Source organism: Chrysemys picta, chromosome 2 (genome assembly GCF_011386835.1).
Source record: "Chrysemys picta bellii isolate R12L10 chromosome 2, ASM1138683v2, whole genome shotgun sequence".
NCBI classification, from domain to species: Eukaryota; Metazoa; Chordata; order Testudines; family Emydidae; genus Chrysemys; species Chrysemys picta.
In genome coordinates this window covers 30,127,149-30,147,025 of record NC_088792.1, presented here as the reverse complement: position 1 = coordinate 30,147,025, position 19,877 = coordinate 30,127,149, and the positions used below count along the sequence as shown (strand labels likewise).

Below are 19,877 nucleotides of genomic sequence, written 5' to 3'. Positions count from 1 at the left end.
TTAATGCAACAATCTACTTCTGCTGCTATTTATTTTTTTACAAATAAAAAGCATTATATATGAGTAAGGCCCTAAACTGATCTGCTCTTTTCCCTGCAATTGTATCTAAAGACCTCAACAATTTCTCATAAAGGAAAAGATTTGTACAAAATGAATTCCACGATATCTAATCTATTTTCTTTGCTGTTATTTTCATTTAAGCTTAAAAAGGTATATGAATAGTAAGTTACACTGCAGCAGTAAATGTAAAGAGCATCTGCAGATTTCAAATGGGCTTTTACTTTATGTTATAGGTTCTCCCCCACCCAACCCCCATTCAGCTGAAAAATTCATTCAGAGATAAGTATTACATGACGTCTTAAGTGCTGTTCAATTTAAAAATCTTAGATTTACAGCTCTAAAACCTTTAACAAAAAAGAGACAGATGGACATTTCAAGGGCCCAAATTACAGGTGAGACTTTTCTACATGAAAAGTTGCAATATTAACAGAAAAGCAAAGTGTAGATTGAAAAAAAGTTATTTTTACTACAATCATTAAAACACTGTTTAGAATCAGCAAGATCAATCCCTAAACATCAACTCAAACATAATATCAAAACACAAGTAGCTGACTGGTGCAAATCAGAACCAAAGGGCATTGCCACTGCTATTTTATTAAGATATTGCTGACACATTCATAATAGACCCAGGAGATAGGGCTAGTAAGAAAATTCTAATTCTTCACTCTGCTTGTGTTAATTATCACTACACCCTTAGGAGGTGGTTCCATAGAGACAGTCTTTTATTTTGCTCATTGCAGTACATAATTACTAGACTTGCAAATTAATGCACAGTTCTCTTAGATCTGTACTAACAATATGCAATATTTCTTTTATTAAGAACAATAAACAAGTTAATAATGGGACTAATACATTAGCCATTGGAGCTCAGATGTAAAAATCTACATATAAGATCACAGATTCAACCCAATTGGGAGGTTAAACAGGTAATTTGGTTTCAATATTTTAAAATATGGGAAATATTAGTATACTACTTCTGCAGTACTTATAAATCACAATGCTGAACATCATATTTATCCTAAATATTCAGGAAATCTTAACTTGTTAAATGTTATGTGAGCATTAACATATAACCAGCAGGCCTAAATTAATTTCTAAATAGATTATCTAAAAATATTCATTACCTTAAATATATTAAAAGCTGATGCATGTGTGATAAAAGTATCCTAAATATATACTGGTACACAAAATAAAATCTTTGGTTTTATTTTGCAGATATCTTATTTATAGAGAGAATTATAAATTAAAATTTTCCATTGGAATTTATCTTTAATGTTTTATAACCTTAAGCTTTTAACAAGGCTGTCCTACAAATGCTGAGATTTTCTGATTAAACGCAAGGCTGGCTCATCTTATAATTTGACTACATAATATTAATTCTGTTAACACAGCTATATACCAGTTTGGTCCTAATAATAGTTGGTAACACTTTTCTAAATGTGTTTTGACACTGCATAAAACTATACAGCTAGAAAGTAAAAGTCCATCAAAATTATCTGCACGGACTCTCTTACTGAAAAAATGGCAATTAAAGGTTTGAAAATGTTGTGGTCTGAATGTTGGGTGACCATATATCCCAATTTTATAGGGACAGTCCTGATATTCGGGGCTTTTTCTTATATAGGTGCCTATTACCCCTCACTCCTTTTCTGATTTTTCACGCTTGCTATCTAGTCACCCTATCTGAATGTTAAAAAAAAAAAAAAAAAAAAAGATTAATATTCAGTGTAGCCAACCATTAAACTAAAGAAAAATAAATTATTACAATTGACTATCATTTTCATGCTCTGGACTATGGTCTTACCAGTCTGTAGATTCATTAATTGTGGCTTTAGCCCATGCGCCAACATCTGTGGTTCCAAATCCCACATCATCATGGGAGCTGGAAGATGACTGGTCAGAAAGATGTGGTGGAAGTACTGGCAGTCTATCGTCTTCAATAATAACAGTGTCATCTTGTGGCATGTTCACTGTTGGAGACAGCTGGTATTTACCTGTTCAATATGGGGAGGAGAATGGGGGAAGTAACTGTAGATAAAGACCTGAATATTACATATCATATATTCTCCAAATGATAAAATGTCATGTCAAATCTGTCACATCATTGATAAGACTGATGTAACACAATTAGTAAAATTACATGTGACTTAAGAACATAAGAATGGCAGTACTGCGTCAGACCAAAGGTCCATCTAGCCCAATATCCTGTCTACCGACTGTGCGCAATGGCAGGCGCCCCAGAGGGAGTGAACCTAACAGGTAACGATCTAGTGATCTCTTTCCTACCATCCATCTCCACCCTCTGACAAACAGAGACACCATTCTGTACCCATCCTGGCTAATAGCCATTAATGGACTTAACCTTCATGAATTTATCCAGTTCTCTTTTAAACCCTGTTATAGTCCTAGCCTTCACAACCTTCTCAGGCAAGGAGTTCCACAAGTTGACTGTGCGCTGTGTGAAGAAGAACTTCCTTTTGTTTGTTTTAAACCTGCTGCCCATTAATTTCATTTGGTGGCCCCTAGTTCTTATATTATGGGAACAAGTAAATAACTTTTCCTTATTTACTTTCTCCACATCACTCATAGTTTTATACACCTCTATCATATCCCCCCCTTAGTCTCCTCTTTTCCAAGCTGAAAAGTCCTAGCCTCTTTAATCTCTCCTCATATGGGACCCATTCCAAACCCCTAATCATTTTAGTTGCCCTTCTCTGAACCTTTTCTAATGCCAGTATATCTTTTTTGAGATGAGGAGATCACACCTGTACGCAGTATTCAAGATGTGGGCGTACCATGGATTTATATAAGGGCAATAAGATATTCTCCGTCTTATTCTCTATCCCCTTTTTAATGATTCCTAACATCCTGTTTGCTTTTTTGACCTCGGCTGCACACTGTGTGGACGTGTGAGAACTACCCACGATGATTCCAAGATCTTTTTCCAGATTAGTTGTAGCTAAATTAGCCCCCATCATATTGTATGTATAATTGAGGTTATTTTTTCTAATGTGCATTACTTTACATTTATCCACATTCAATTTCATTTGCCATTTTGTTACCCAATCACTTAGTTTTGTGAGATCTTTTTGAAGTTCTTCACAGTCTGCTTTGATCTTAACTATCTTGAGCAGTTTAGTATCATCTCCAAACTTTGCCACCTCACTTTTTACCCCTTTCTCCAGATTATTTATGAAAAAGTTGAATAGGATTGGTCCTAGACTGACCCTTGAGAAAAACTACATACTTCTTACTACATAGAAGTCTGAAAATATACAATCAAGTACTTGCATCCTACTGAAGGAGAACATTAACTGGCTGAGGTTGCGATCCTCAAAAGGAATAAAGTCAATGGGAACTGAAGGGATTCATCACCTCCCGTGATCCAGCCCTGGGTGATCAAGGCCAACATTTTCCAACTTGGTTTACTAACATTAAGAACTTAAATTCATATTCAGATGCCTGAACAAATGGCTTAATTTTCAGAAGTGTTCAGTACTCGTAGCTAGAGCTGGCTGAAAAATTTGAAATTTGGAAAAAAATTATAATAAAAGAGTTAAATGAATGTATGTATGAATGAATGAATGAATGAATGAAGTCACCTATGTAGGTGCCCAGATATAGATTTTAAAACATGAATTTATGCACCAAACTTGGAAAATCTCACCCAAGACCTTAATTCTGTTCCCACTGAAGCCCAAGTGAATTTTGACATTGATGTTAAAGGGATCAAGACAGCACCCTGATGAATCAAAGAGATGACATAAGGGCTTGACATTGCACCTCATATGTGAACCAGCCTCAGTGGGACAACTCCTGCAGGCAAGAGTTGTAGCACTGGACCCTAAGGAGTTTTACAAATTAGTGAAACGTTGTTTCTTCCCAGCTAAAAGCCAATTCATATTTTTTTGAAGATACCACCACTATCTAAATATACATAGAATTATATTTTCCAGTAATATTTTCTATGGCATTTTGAGCAACACACTTTTCAACCTGTTTAACAAAAAGCAGATGTAACTTTTAAATTTATATAAAAGTCCTACATCACCAGAATAGACTAAACAGATACAAATATGTCACAAAGGGGCTTTTTTATGACAATGTTCAGTAATATCACTATAATTTTAGCCTGAGTCACCATTTCCTGTTTTTCAATGCAAATATGCTCAGGGTTAAAGAACAAGTGAAGATATTTAGTAGAACAGTAAAACTGATGCTACAGAAAATGATCAGCCTTTGTCAGTTTAGTCTTAAATATATAAGATTACCTCAATATTTGTAATATTACTGAGATAAACTTACTTATACTTGCTATAAGGAATACCAATCATACTGCAAATATGGAAATAAAGTTATTCAGTTATCTAAGGCAACTGGCAAGTTATTAAGAGTGACTCCTGTGTATTTGTTACTCAAATTCTTCCATGCGATATAAGCTTCTTTGTAACTCAACACTACCCCTCTAGACATTGTTGCCTGCTAAAAAATTGCCTTCTAAAAAGTTTGGTTGTTTCCTGGGCATAGGCTTAAATATTTCCAATAAATCACCATGAAACAAAATGGTAAATGTCGCAGGAAACTTTGGTTTGATATAAAATGTAATTAACAAAACTGTCACCCTTATGAACAACAAAGAATAAGTTTTATGAAATCAGATGACTTACCATATGGTATGGGTATAGTATATATGTATATGTAATATAGAGACAGAACCCCATGGTGCTGTATAGTAATAATGTACTGTGTTATAAAAAGTACCAAGAGTTGGAAATGTTTTGTTAAAATGAGCCACACATGTGGCCAGATATTAATATTTTGCTCATCGCTTATAATACACATAAGTACAAGTGGAAAAACCTGTATGGAGTTATGGGATCTACAGCGAGTCTAATTTTTACCCCTTTTATATAATCATGCTGCTGTACTGTTACTTTAATTTTCCCAATACATTGATACAAAAGAACATTAGCTAACCCAACAGGATATTAGCTAATTGAATGTATTTTATATGGTTATTTAAAGAAAATTTTGTGGCTGAATGAGATATTTTCTAAAATAGACGAAAATTATTGGAATACATTGGTACTAAATGGCAAACAACCCATCATTGTCAACGGAAATGAATGTGTTCAGTTTGCATAACAGCTAATTCTTTGCCCAGCAATCACTTCTTTGATGGACAGGTTAAATGGTTAGCCTGGTAATGGACTCCTTTTCAAACATATTGCCTACAAGATTGTTAACTCTGTAGTTAACAATGTCTCCAAAGAGTTGATTGTGAGAAAGTAGAACCTTACTGCATTTTATAGATTGAACTTCCAGTTTGAGAGGCTAAAGTAATTCAGTAACATTTTTAACTTTTCCTCTACCATTCTTAATATTTGACAAGAGTGAAGAATTTTATTTTATTTTATTTTTTATTGTATTTTATTGATGTGATTTAAAGGGCCCAGGGCTCTGCTGCGGTAGCTCCAGCGGTGATTTAAAGGGCCCGAGGCTCCCAGCTGCCGCTATCGCAGGCAGAGCCGGCAATTTAAATGACCGCTTCTTCCGGTTGAGGCGACGCACCTTCCAGTTGAGGCCCTGCCCCCTTGCTCAGGACTCCCGCGTACCGGTAAGTCCTTTAAGTTACTTTCATCTCTGGAGGCAGGGGGTCTGCTGCTGTCTGAACTTACAAGACAGCAGGCTGAGACACTCCCTGTTACCCTCCCCCTACCCCCGATTTGAAAAGCACGTTGCAGCCACTTGCACACTGGGATAGCTACCACAATGCACTGCTGTGGCAAAAGCCACTGCGGTTGCAGCTGACAGTGTAAACACATGGCAGTGTTTTCCCTGCTGCGGTCTCTGTGGGTTGGTTTAACTCCCAGCACTCTACATCTGCAAGTGTAGCCATGCCCTTAGATTGACATTGCCTTTCATCCCAAAGTCATTAGAGAGGCAAGGTTGGTGAGGTAATATTTATTAGACCAACTTCTGCTGGTGAGAGAGCTTCACCCACCTTGCCTCTCTAATAACCTGGGACAAACACGGTTACAACTACACTGCATACAATCTAAGTCATTGTTATTCTAACCAAAACCTTGACAAATAACTTCTGATTAGTCACCTTTAGCATCAAACCTTGCTACGGTCATAAGAAATCAGCAAGCATTCAGGCTGCAACTAAAGCTAGGAGATGCAAGATGACTTTGTACTAAAACATTTCCTCAATAAAAATAATTTACAGTGAAATCAGCTCTATATTTGTGTATGACAGAAATCAGTTGCATAATGGACAATAAATAGCTACAGTACTTCAGAAAAAAAGTTCTTTAACTTTTAAGCCTGGGCACAAGCAAGTTAGTATAAGACCACATGATTTTATTTTAAATTTCACTTTGGAGGAATTGTAAAAATGTTACCTAGAAACACTTTTGAATCTAGACCAAAAAAGACCCAAACTAGAAATCCAGCAAAGACGACAGGCATAAATCCTTATTGTTAGGCCCAGATGAGAGGCACCTCATGCAGGTGAATCCAAGTTTTCACAGAGGAAGTATGGTAATAGCATGGATAATATACCTCAGTTATCAGGGAAGTAAAAAATTCTAGGAAATCTCAAATTATAAATGCTAATAGAACTGCTAGGTCTAATGGATTGTGTGTGTGCTTGTTATGTGGTTTATATTACTAACACTGTGGTCGTTTTGCCTATGCCAAAACAAGCAGGTTTGTGGTTACTGACCACTTCTGTAACAACAGGTAATGCAAACACATTCATGTTGTGCTATTTAGTACACAATGATTCATACAGACACTCATACAACATGAGGCAGAAGATTGCAATACTAGGATTTTATTTGATCAAAGAAGAAAAACTTATCAGAGGGGACTTGACTGAGGCATTCCAAACTTTTCAGATTATAGTCAATCCACACTGGCCTTCAAACTGGTTTTAAATGTGATGGGCTAATGGAGCTATGCTGATTTACACCAGCAGAGTCCGTCTCAGTTCCAGCAAAACCAGTTTCTAACCACGGTGGGCTAGATCACATTTATATACATTATTCAAACATGGTTTGACCTTCTCTATGGCGTCCAGCTGTGTAACCATGCAGTCCCATTAAGGATGAGGGCTGAGCTAGACAGAATCAGTACTTATGCTTCAGAATGTAAGGGTATGTTTACACTGGAAACGCTATAGTGGCACAGCGGAAGCACTGCAGCTGTGCCACTGTAGCATTTTTAGTGTAGACACTACAATGACGAAAGGGGTTCTTCTGTCATCGCAGTAACTACATCTCTCCTAGAGGAAATAGCTTGGTCGATGGAAATATTCCATCTACACTGGGACTTAAGTTGGGTTAGTTATGTCGCACAGGGCATAACATTTTTCACAGCCTTGAGAGTTGTAGTTAAGCCAACCTAATTTCATAGTACCAATCATCCCTAAAATGAACATTTGCAAGAGTCTGGATGGATTTTTATCCCCTATATGCACAGCACACACTGCAGAGCTGGCCAGGGGCACAGTAGGTTTTAAGGGTTTTTGGAAGGGGCAAGGTTTTTGTTTGTTTGTTTTTGACTGCTGAGACTTCAGTTACTGGTCACTGTGAAAGAAAGAAACTGTACTCGGTGGATGACTAGTTTTATGTAGCAGGGCAAATCCTATATTCCTTTGATGTCAAATTATAGTGCATCCCTTGACATGCATACCAGATATCCTCTCTCAAGGCCTATTCACCTGTTGCTGCACAGGATGTTTACGTGGTAACTCATTAATGCATATACAAATTTGACATGTAAATCCCCTGCACACTGATAGAAAAAAACAGTAGCTAAGTGCTGTACAAATATTTTAGCTGGAAAACTGAAATAGCAAAATTAGACTAGTGTCACATTTAAAACTACAGTGCTAACAATTTCAGCCAGATTTTCACTCCTTGAACTTTTAATCAGATCTCAAAATAAAATGTGTCACTTTCTTTAGACGGACGTGAATTTTTGAGACAAAAGTTCCATGGATTTGTGATACTTGGTCACATTATGTTTCTTTTGGATTGTGCAAATGCAATGCCATAGAGCTTAAGAGAACTTTTCAGTTTTAGTTTTGGCTTTGCTACGTGCATTCAGATTACAATATGACTGAACTGATACAAAATCACACAAACCAAAACTGTGGAGTTTCAGAGGTCTAAGAAAGGGTGATTCTTCTACTTCAAAACGTCCAAGGAGAAATATTTACAAAGCAGTAACTAGCAAAAGGCCACAAATGGAGATTTTCACTTTCTGAAGCTGAATAGCTATCCTAGGGAACTGAAAACTACATTCATTCTTCCTTCATGTCAATTCTATAACAGGATCTCCAATTCTAATGCTGTACATATATGTCAAACATACTAAAAGGCAGTGGATTTAATGGCTATGTTGGAGTTCAGGACTTGCAACTCAAGCTAGAAATAGAAGTATTTTATGTCAGGTGCCATATTAATCAAACATCTCCTTGCGTTTTAAATTTGAAAAACCTTACAAGTTAATCCCATGATTGAGCTGCTCAGTAAGTCCAACCACTCCTGTGGCAAGACGAGTTTTTATGAACTAAATCTGTTAGTAAAAGCTGAACTGTTGCAGAGCAAGTGCTAATAACCTCATTATCCACTGGGGGCTATGCAGACAGTATGGCACAGAATCCAAACAAAGGATGCATAAAATCACTTACAAGGTTTTAAAACTGGTGCCCTGCAAAGCACAAATTCAACTGAAATAAGGAAATACGTTATTACACATACTGGCTTCAGTTTACATTATTTTCTTTTTGAGCATGATTAAAGTGAAGGTGAATCAGTGCTGAAACATAACTATACATTCTTTATAGTAATATTCACTGACATTTTATTTGCATGAAACTTCACCACTCAGACTAAACAGACTAAAATGAAGTGTAGCTTCTCACCTCAGACACTGAAAAACATTTTAAATGTTCCCATTATTTCTTGTGCCACCTGTTATGGGATCTGAAACTTACTTTTTCAATCAATTGATTGACTTCCCCTCTCACATTAAGCTAGCTAGAAGGCTTGTGATGAACAATTCTTTTAAAAAGGCATGCTTTAAATTGGTCATTGCCACTTTCATGTTCCATGCTTCGCACATAAATAATACATTAATCACCCTTCAATGAACCACAGAAAGGACAAAAACAAGATGTGATTAGCAGAGTCTACTTGACTCACCCATTATCCTACTTAGTGCCGCAGTCCTTGTGGGTGATTCGCTGAGACCCTCAATCCCACTGTATAGCGAATGGGAAATTCTACGTTCCCTGTCATCCAGTATAGTGTCTATAGGCAGCTCTGGCCCAGGAGGGCTTCCAGGTGACTCCAACTGCATAGAGAGAGGAAAATCAGCACTGAAGTCCATTTAACAGCATGGGGGAATGCTAACAACTTGCCTAAGGCCTGGACCCGGCTGGGCACCAAATGCGCTAGAACTTTTCACCCTGGACCCAAAATAATTTGCAATGACAGCTCTGCTTAATGACCAACTTTCAATGACACTTTACACTGCACCTCCCATGGTGCCTTGTCAGATTTCAACCCTTTCAGCAGAAAAAATGTAGACAAAAAGCATTTTGGTCTACCTTTGCGGCATAATTTCTGAAATATACAGTTTGCATGTTTCAATATTATCTGACAAACAACTTGGCCTCTTTCACACATTGATAGGCTGTCAGGACAAGACTTCTTGAAGCAACAGAGAACAGGGAACTCCATTTGGAATTGGGCCTCTGACACTTTTTGAAATGGTGAAATTTGCTTCTGTACATAATTATCACGGGATCCCTGTCGTACACATTAATATTGACATACATGAACACATGCTGTTTATGATAAAGTCTTTGCTCACACTTTTCACCCTTAGGGTAAAGAGATTTCACATGCTCAGCAAATCTGGGAATGTCCCATGTTTTCAGGGCCTTTCGCAGCATCCCTGCCAGTTTCACAACAATCAGCATTTCCAAAACATGACAGGTCCCTTACACAGCCCAGAGTTCTCTGCCCAGCATGATTCCTCAAGACAGTACTCCCTTATATGAAATACAAGATCCGCTATGTGATGCAGAAGGATGATGCTTGGTCATGCAAATAAGGGGAGAAAGAACAAACACCATTTCTCTCCCTCACTCCCAGCTGCCCTTCATCAGAACTGTCTGATGTGTGTCGCGAGGGTGCCCCTATATTTTCTCTGGAAGAATCTGGTCACCTCTCTTTTTATATGTGCAGAATAGATTTTCAGAAAGAAGAAAAAATTAGGTTTTCCTCAATGTACTATAGAGAATCAGACTTCAGGAAAAGCAGAGCTCTTATATGGTGAAATAAATATAATTTGACATCATCTAAGGCAGCGATACTCAGACTGAGGCTCCCAAGCTGCAAGTGTCTCTTCAATGCATCTCCGGCGGCTCTCTGCAGCACATGATATTAAAGCACTGTGTGATTTAATTATTAACCAGTCTAAGTTATTAACTAATCAGGATGCTTTTACTATGTTAACCACCAATTGTAGTTGATAAAATAATACTTGGCCAGTCATTTTGCTGTGAGAATAATATGACTGTATAGTACTATAGTAAATGTAACAATGAATTCACACTAATGTGGCTCTTTCGGGTAATGTTGATCACTGATTTGGCTCATGAACTACTGAGGTCTGAGTATCACTGATCTAGGGGCAACAGCATCTCTAACTGTTAGCCACTCTGCTGATACTTCCAGTAAGGGTCCCAGGAGTAATGTGAACACGTGTCCACAAGGGAACCAGTTGAGACTTCCAACTTGTTTCACTTAGGCCAATAACCATGGACATGAGACTTCATCTCCCATTATCCAATTCCTGAACTGTCCAATACCTCTGCTTATTGAGCTTTGTTGAGGTGCCTGAACCACAGACGTTTGGACCCTTGTAGTTACTGGTAACTGAGTGATGATGGGCGTTTTGGACAAAATGTCAACCCTCGGCTTAGCTATTAAATTAATTTCATTTGTGAATGGAATCCAGATCCCCTGAGGAGAAATTCTGATGAACTAATATATCACAAATAATTGTGTTATTTTGTAATCATTTAGGGCATCAAAGGTTTGTATGTTTTGGTCATTTTATCTAAAGTTGTGTTTAGAACTCAATGCACAATATTCTTATATGAATCCTTTAGCATATAAATATCTCATGATCTATCAAAATACACTAGTGCCCAGATCCTGCAAGGTACTGAATTAGGGCTGTCAAGCAATTAAAGAAATAATCTTGATTAATCGTGCAATTAATCTCGATTAATCACACTGTTAAATAATAATAGAATACCATTTATTTAAATATTTGTTGATATTTTCTACATTTTCAAATATATTGATTTCAATTACAACAGAATAAAAAGTGAATAGTGCTCACTCTATATTTTATTACAAATATTTGCACTGTAAAAAACAAAAGAAATAGTATTTTTCAATTCACCTAATACAAGTACTGGAGTGCAATCTCTTTATCATGAAAGTTGAACTTACAAATGCAGAAATATGTACAAAAAACTGCTTTAAAAAAAACAAATGTAAATCTTTAGAGCGTATAAGTCCACTCAGTCCTAATTCTTGTTCAGCCAAACAAGCTTGTTTACATTTGCAGAAGATAATGCTGCCCGCTTCTTGTTAACAATGTCACCTGAAAGTGAGAACAGGCATGCGCATGGCACTGATGTAGCCAGCGTCGCAAGATATTTACGTACCAGATGCGCTAAAGATTCAATGTCCCTTCATGCTTCAACCACCATTCCAGAGGACATGCGTCCATGCTGATGACAGGTTCTACTTGATAATGATCCAAAGCAATGTGGACTGACGCATGTTCATTTTCATCATCTGAGTCAGATGCCACCTGCAGAAGGTTGATTTTCTTTTTTGGTAGTTTGGGTTCTGTAGTTTCTGCATCACAGTGTTGCTTGTTTAAGACTTTTGAACATATACTCCACACCTCATCGCTCTCAGATTCTGGAAGGCACTTCAGATTCTTAAACCTTGCTTTGAGTGCTGTAGCTATTTTAGAAATCACACATTGGTACCTTCATTGCGTTTTGTCAAATCTGCAGTGAAAGTGTTCTTAAAACAAACAACATGTCATCCGAGACTGCTATAACATGAAATATATGGCAGAACGCGGGTAAAACAGAGCAGGAGACATACAATTCTCCCACAACAAGTTTAGTCACAAAGTAATTATTGCATTTTTTTTTTTAAACAAGCATCATCAGCATGGAGCACGTCCTCTGGAATGGTGGCCGAAGCATGAAGGGGCATAAGAATGTTTAGCATATCTGTAAATACCTTGAAATGCCGGCTACAAAAGTGCCATGCGAATGCCTGTTCTCACTTTCAGGTGACATTGTAAATAAGAAGTGGGCAGCATTATCTCCTGTAAATGTAAACAAACTTGTTTGTCTTAGCGATTGGCTGAACAAGAAGTAGGACCGAGTGAACTTGTAGGCTATTAGGTTTTACACCGTTTTGTTTTTGAGTTCAATTGTGTAACAAAAAAAATCTACATTTGCAAATTGCACTTTCACGATAAAGAGATCCAACTATAGTACTTGTATGAGGTGAATTGAAAAATACTATTTCTTTTATTTGTATAGTTCAAATATTTCTAATAAAAAATAATAATATGCAGTGACCTCTGTACACTTTGCATTCTGTGTTGTAATTGAAATCAGTATGTTTAATAATGTAGAAAAACATACAAAAATATTTAATACATTTCCATTGGTATTCTACTATTTAACAGTGCGATTTAAACCACGATGAATCACAATTAATTTTTTTATAGTGATTCATTTTTTTGAGTTAATCTTGTGAGTTAACTGCCATTATTCAACAGCCCTCTACTGAATGCTTCCCAAAAGATTTGGGGCATGCTGCAATCCCTTGGAAGTCACCAAACATTGAGAGTACTCAGCACTTCTAAGGAATGGTCTCTAAAGGAAGAAGAACAGTTTGCAGTTTCACGACTTACAATGATAAGCAGCATTTTTAAAATAGTTCCCCATTATGATTTATACTATTCAAATTTCCAGCATGACAAAGAAATTTATGATATTAAAGTCTTTAAATAAAATCTGCTTCAAGAGCTACGAAGCACTCAACTACAATCTTCACAAGAGAGGCTTTGATGGGCTAACATCATATGACATTTGGTCGCTGGCTCAATGCTAGGAACACAGACTGGGTGGGCATTTGAGAAATTCACTGCATTCCAAAGATGATGACCACAAAGACCAGAGTCAGAGGTCATACGTCTGTAAAAATTATTATTTCTGTTCTAAGCTATCATCTGTTTAATATAAATGAGATATTTAATGAAGTTCCAAATTGTGGACTTATCTTTCTCAGTTTGATAAGCAGTGGAGAGATACTGCATTGAAGGGTCAACACAATTACAATTGGAGGCACGTCAAGCTGCAGGAGAATAATAAACTTGCAGTGCAAGTGAATTAGACTCTATAAGGTTTAAATTGTGAAATGAGGATTTGTTTTATTAGTTTCTTTTAAATTGCAGATTACAAGTGACAGCTTTACTAAAAAGTAAATTAAACAATATTCTAAGCCTCTGATGCAAAGAAATCAAAGGCAAATTTGGGAAGAATAAAAATGTTAAAATTTGAAATGCTGTAAAAAATATGTAGAGTATTCAGGAATTTAACTTCCATGCCAATTATATTCAAAGATGAACTAGTCTTTATTTCACTTTGTTTAAAGAAAGTGTGAAAATGAGTCTAAATAGATTAGTACACTCCTGCAATCAAATGATTTATTTTCCCAGAAAGATAGCCCTGTATTACTGAGTTCAAGTAAAAAATGTCTAGCTTTTTACTGAACCATATAATGCGATCATTTTCCATGCGACAACCAAGCTCTAAAGACAACTATCAAACTCCCTTGTGAGACAATCCCAACAGATTTTTAGAAAGATACAAGAAGAAAGTTTAGAATCATAGAGAAATGCATAGAAATTCACACCAGGTAGGCTGATAAGCTGCAGTGTGCATAAAGAATAAACAACAGGATCATTGTGTTTAGATGGTTGTGCTTTGTAACAGGAACTATGTATTTTACTATTTTCATGGGAAAGACTTTTTTCAGTTTCTAATTAGCATCTCAAAGGAGAGATCTAAATAAAGACATCAACAGTCAGCTACACAAATATTTAACAAAAGATACAATGCCTTTTCTAAACTAACAAAAACTGGATGGAGGGGGGTATACAAAGGGCTTTTCAATAAATCTTTTGCCTATCCTTGTTTTTTTTACACAAACTTTCCTGAAACATGTCAAAGTTGGAGTAAATGCTGCTAGCAAGACAAAGCAATGGACAGTAAAAGCAACAGTACAGTAAAAATAAAGAGCTGTTGTTCCTGATAGGTGGCTTCATTCCCTCTTAAACTGGTTTCATTGCTATCGTGGCATTATTTAACAGATAAAGGGCAGCTAATGTAAACAAAAACTTAAAAGCTTCCCATTTTCAATAAAGGCATGACTATGAAGACTAGAGTCTCACAAAAATGCTAAAGCAGCAAAGAATCCTGTGGCACCTTATAGACTAACAGACGTATGCATGACGAAGTGGGTATTCACCCACGAAAGCTCATGCTCCAATACGTCTGTTAGCCTATAAGGTGCCACAGGACTCTTTGCTGCTTTTACAGATCCAGTTTAACATGGCTACCCCTTTGATGCTTGACAAAAATGCTACTGGCTCCTATTCAAAATTCATTTTGCCTCAATGATTACTGGTAGCAGCAGCATCGCTCCATGGTTCCACCTTTATGCACAAGTACATCTTAAGGGAGTTGGGTTTTGGTTGCTTTTTTAACTATGAATGAGGATCTCCATCATGGCCCTTTATCATTCGGAGGAGAACCAGCTGTTTGCTAAAAACTATATGCACTATCTACTCCTTATCTGGATTATAAAAGGACAACTAACTTGGTCCTTGTTACTTAAACAATATCGTCCCATGTGAAGTTATGACCGTAAATATGCAAAAGGTTATCTGCCGCCAAAATATTAATCTGTATAAGCGATCAAATCAAATTTCATATCATGCATCTTTACAAACGGAACAATCATCCAGCTCTCTCTCATTCCCATTCAGAATGTAATTTATCAAAACTCTGATTGACATGAAAGCATTTGTGGTTTTAGAGGAGCGGCTATAGAAAATTGTTAAATAGAGCACTGCATTCTAACTTTAGAATTAAATTCCTTTCTGCTGCACAAAATTATTCTCCAAGCTTTCTTCTTCCCTTCTCTTTTGCTTTTTGTAGGCCAATGTGTCCAAATTACTCAGACCTCCTTTTCCCAAAACAGTTCCTTTCAAAACACTACTGCCAAAATTAAATGGGTTTTTGATTGTTAACATCTAATTTAGCCTCTGAAACTAGGTACAAACTTGTAAAATTGGAAAACTTAAGTACTGGCCGGTGAGGAGGTTAATTCTGGTTTGTGTGCTATTAATTATTTTGTATTAAAAGTGCTTCTGGTGTCCACAGCACAGTGCCACTGATTCAGTGTACCAAAGAAATAACACATCTCTGCCCCGATCAACTTACTTAATAAAGCCATGGCCAGCATAACACAAAACCACACATAGAATGGTGCAAGTGCATCCAGCTGGAACGCTTTGCAGAAAAAGTTGCAACATAGGTTTTGGAGGTTTCTTGGGTTGTTGTTTTTTTTTTAAATCAGGGATCAGTTGGAGCTTGGCATGCATTTAGTGATAGTCTGTTTCAGGCATAAGAAAAATGTGCGTGAAGGAGATAAAGGGAGTAGATAGAAGAAAAGGATTGAGCAGAAAGAAGGGAATAGGAGGAGATGTGAGATAGAGTTCTGAAGAGATGTGAAGATGAGGATTTGGGGTACATCTTGCCCATAATTTACTTTTCAAAATTTCCAGATATGTTTGGAGCTTGGAGTTTGGATACATGGGCAGATTTTTTACTGGCTTAACTATTTTTAAGAAATTGGCCATTCTACTTGAGATAACTTTTCTGACACAGAATCGATAATTAGTGGCACTATCCACTCCAAGAGAGACTGGAGGTTGGAATATGGATGTACTTTATGTCTCAGTATGGCAACTAGCGTTAAATGAATTCACACATATACAAGCAGGAAGGCTAATTTGTTTGCCCCGTTTCCTCCCTCTATAATGCACCCAAATTACCTCAAAGTGATGAGTGGGACAGGTGAGCCAGTTCCGATCACTTTAGTGTTAAAATAGATGAGGGCAGGGGCTTGCTCTCTAGCTCTGAGCTGTGCTCTGTCTGCATTCAGAAGGCAGGAGGAAGAGAGATGAGCAGAGACACACAAAGGATTTAGGAGCACAGAAATCTACCAAATGTGTTTTCTTTTGGCATGTTTGGAGATAAGTGAGTCTCAAAAATTTCTTGAAAATCCTTAATTGAACAAGTTAATTAAACTATGTAAACCTTTGTCTTATTGCAACATGAGTGACCATGTACTAGTCTCCCTCCTGATAGCAGATATTCACCTGTCCCATACAATGAGTAACTCAGTGCCAATGTGGCTGTCTGTCATTGCAAGCTGTCCAGGATGGAGGGAGAAGGGGAAATAGAGCTGAGCAAATAATGATTATTCTTATTTTCTGGGTTCAATACATATGCCTGACAGCTGTGCTGATTTGGCGGATGCTGGTGCTTGAGGGTTGTGCACGGGGGGAGGGATAGCTCAGTGGTTTGAGCATTGGCCTGCTAAACCCAGGGTTGTGAGTTCAATCCTTGAGGGGGCCACTTAGGGATCTGGGGCAAAATCAGTACTTGGTCCTGCTAGTGAAGGCAGGGGCCTTTCAAGGTGACCTTTCAAGGTCCCTTCCAGTTCTAGGAGATGGGATATCTCCAAAAAAAAAAAAAAAAAAAAAATTACGGTGATACAGAAGCCAGCTGTCTGTCCAACCAGCATAATAATAATAAAAAAAAAAACCCTAATGTAAGGAGCCAGGCATTTCTTTTTACATCTTAGGCATCGCAATGATTTAACAGGAAATGCTGGCCCCATGACACAAGGCATCAATGTGCTAAGCGGGCAGAAAGCTGGTTGATAGATCATTAGAAACCTGCTGGCAGGTCCAGAAACCTTTATTAAATATAGCCAATATTAATTTTAAGACCATCCTACTGCAAACTCTACCCAGCTCTGCTACTGATGTTTGACACTGAGTGCATCACTTAACCTTTCTGTGCCTCAGTTTTCCAGTATATTTGGGGGTCAATATACAATACTACTTATACATCGGAGGGCTATTAGCCAGGATGGGAAGGGATGCAAAACCATGCTCTGAAGTATCCCTAGCCTCTGTTGCACAGAAGTTAGGAATGGGTGACAGGGGATGGATCACTTGATGATTACCTGTTCTGTTCATTCCCTCTCACGCACCTGTATTGGTCACTGTTGGAAGACAGCATGCTGTGATAGATGGACCATTGGTCTGACCCACTATGGCTGCTCTTATGTTATGTATCACAGAGTACCCAAAAAATTTAAATTTGATAATATAGATTTTAGCTAAAGATGCAACTTTATTAAGTTTATTTAAAATACCAACAACCAGAAAAACCCAGAATGTTTAAAATATATACTCATCACCTCTGTGCTAGCAACATACATGTAATATCAACGGCGTGATTTCACTTGAAATGGCTGAGATCGTAAACACGGGTTTATAATGGTTTTGCAATGTTTATAATCGAGATCTTGACAGACATTTAACTACACGATTGTGCCCTGCCCTGTTGTAGAGCAGAAAAATTCAAACACCTGGCTTGGTTTGAAGTTTATTCATAACAACAACCCACTCCATGCTTATTTCAATATTTACTATATCACAATGTACTTGAAAGCCTGGATGGATTATACTCTATCTTCTGTGAGTTAATGAAACCTTCTTCTAGAGACAATGCTTACTGCTTATTACTAAAGCAATAACAATAACAACAATGTTTTTTACCTTCTGGGAAATTATACTGGTCTCTTTTGATTCTACTGTGTTATATTTGACCAGTCAATACAAATGATCCCCTCGTTAGCATGTTGACTAAGACAAAATGTGATGTTTATGTAGTTTTTACAGCAGTTATTGTAGCTTCAATTGCTTTATAAGCTTAGTGTGGCACTGGAGTTGTATAAAAATAATGTGAATATAACAAATGAAATATTTGAAAAAGCTTTCCAAACCTTTCAAACTACTCAAATTGAAGTAAGCTCAGAATTTAGAAATGTAAAGATGCTATTTAATTTAAAAATCTAACTATCTGTCCCTTGTAGAACCATGTCTACTAATCTTAATTCCATTGAATGGTCAAAAACTTATTTCATTCAGAGGAAACAGGATTAGGCCTTAGACTGAAATTCTGCTCTGAAAAGGGACTCTAAAATGTGCTATTCTACACTTCCACTTTATTCTCTCTATCCTTCTCTCTCCCCAGGCCCCCAACTCCAGATTAAATGGACTAATTTTACAAGTAAAAAGATAACCATTGAAAACTTTACAAGGAATTTAAAAAAATTCAATAGGTAAGCTTCATGTACCCCACATCCTTAATATCCAACTGATTCTATCTTATTGCTAACAACAGGCGGGGTTACAAGACAGTATTATGAAAGAACCCACCTTGATTTTCAAATTGCAAAATTGTTTACTGGGCTGGCATCTTAAAAAAAGAAGCTTTTTCTATCAGCTAGCCTGGCAAATACAATCTGTAGACTGAGAGCTAAGCAGGATTCTTACTTCATAGGAATGATCACCACTTTTAATGGTTTTGCAGGCCAAATTGCAGGCAAACCCCTAGGTAATTGCAATAGTAATAAACAATGTTGACGATACACAAGATGAAACATACATAATCTAGCTCCCTCCATCTTGTGTTGGCTCCGCAAGACTAACAGGAACATAAACTATTTTTTGTCACCAAAGTTGGCAGATACAACTCTAACAAACACAGGGAATACAACTAGTCAAACAGGAAAGTGCAATTTTTACATACATTCTTGAGAATACAAGCACGCTTTCATTTTTGACCAGATTCTCCAAAAAGGCAAGACAGACTGTCTTTTCTCTAATATTTTACTATGACAAGAGGTAGAATTTTCTTTATGACCATCTGAAAATGCAGAAGTCGACTCCTGATGCGAATACTTTTTGAAGAACACCCCTCTTTGGATGAGTTGCATTAGTCTAGGACTTCACCATGCCATCCCTTCTATTTCGTAGACTTGCTGGCATGTGGATGGTTTGTTTGGGACACAGCTCAGAGCACTTTTCAAATAAAACTTTATTGAGGCTGCATAATGGTTAGGTGGCAGCTGGAGAGAGATTTCAGGATGACAGACTTGCCCACCAGAGAGTAATGCTCACCACTGTTGCTGACGTAAGGTTTGCCACACTATAGGTTTATAAGTCTGGCAGCCAGAATCTAGCACAGTCCAAGAAATGACCAACATATGATACTTCTCAGGTAGGAAAATAATTGTCAATTACTTAATGCTGTACATAAAAGTGGGGGGATGCATCCCAGTCCTGGTGGCCATCAGCTTGGGGTTTAAAGACTGGACTGTTCCTAAATAAATGACAAAAGGCAGTTTAGGGAAAGGACTGTGGGACCCACCCGAGAAGAGTTTTTGCTTTTCTTTTTATATTCCTGGGCATAGCGACTGTAAGCAACTGGGCCTGTATCTCTCCTACTGGGCAGGAAGGTCATTTTTTGGCCTGTG

At 37.3% G+C, this 19,877-nt stretch overlaps 1 protein-coding gene across 32 annotated transcripts in view; it reads right to left on the bottom strand.

Annotated features, from left to right (window-relative positions):
- Positions 1-19,877, bottom strand: part of PARD3 (par-3 family cell polarity regulator) — a 664,552-nt gene that overhangs the window by 200,995 nt on the left and 443,680 nt on the right. For all 32 annotated transcript variants that reach the window (XM_065586777.1, XM_065586791.1, XM_065586785.1 and 29 more), the window contains 2 exons: positions 9,279-9,429; positions 1,865-2,054 (listed from right to left, as the gene is read on the bottom strand). In XM_065586777.1, the coding sequence (XP_065442849.1) occupies positions 1,865-2,054; positions 9,279-9,429 (341 nt within the window). The remainder of the gene's footprint in view (positions 1-1,864; positions 2,055-9,278; positions 9,430-19,877) is intronic.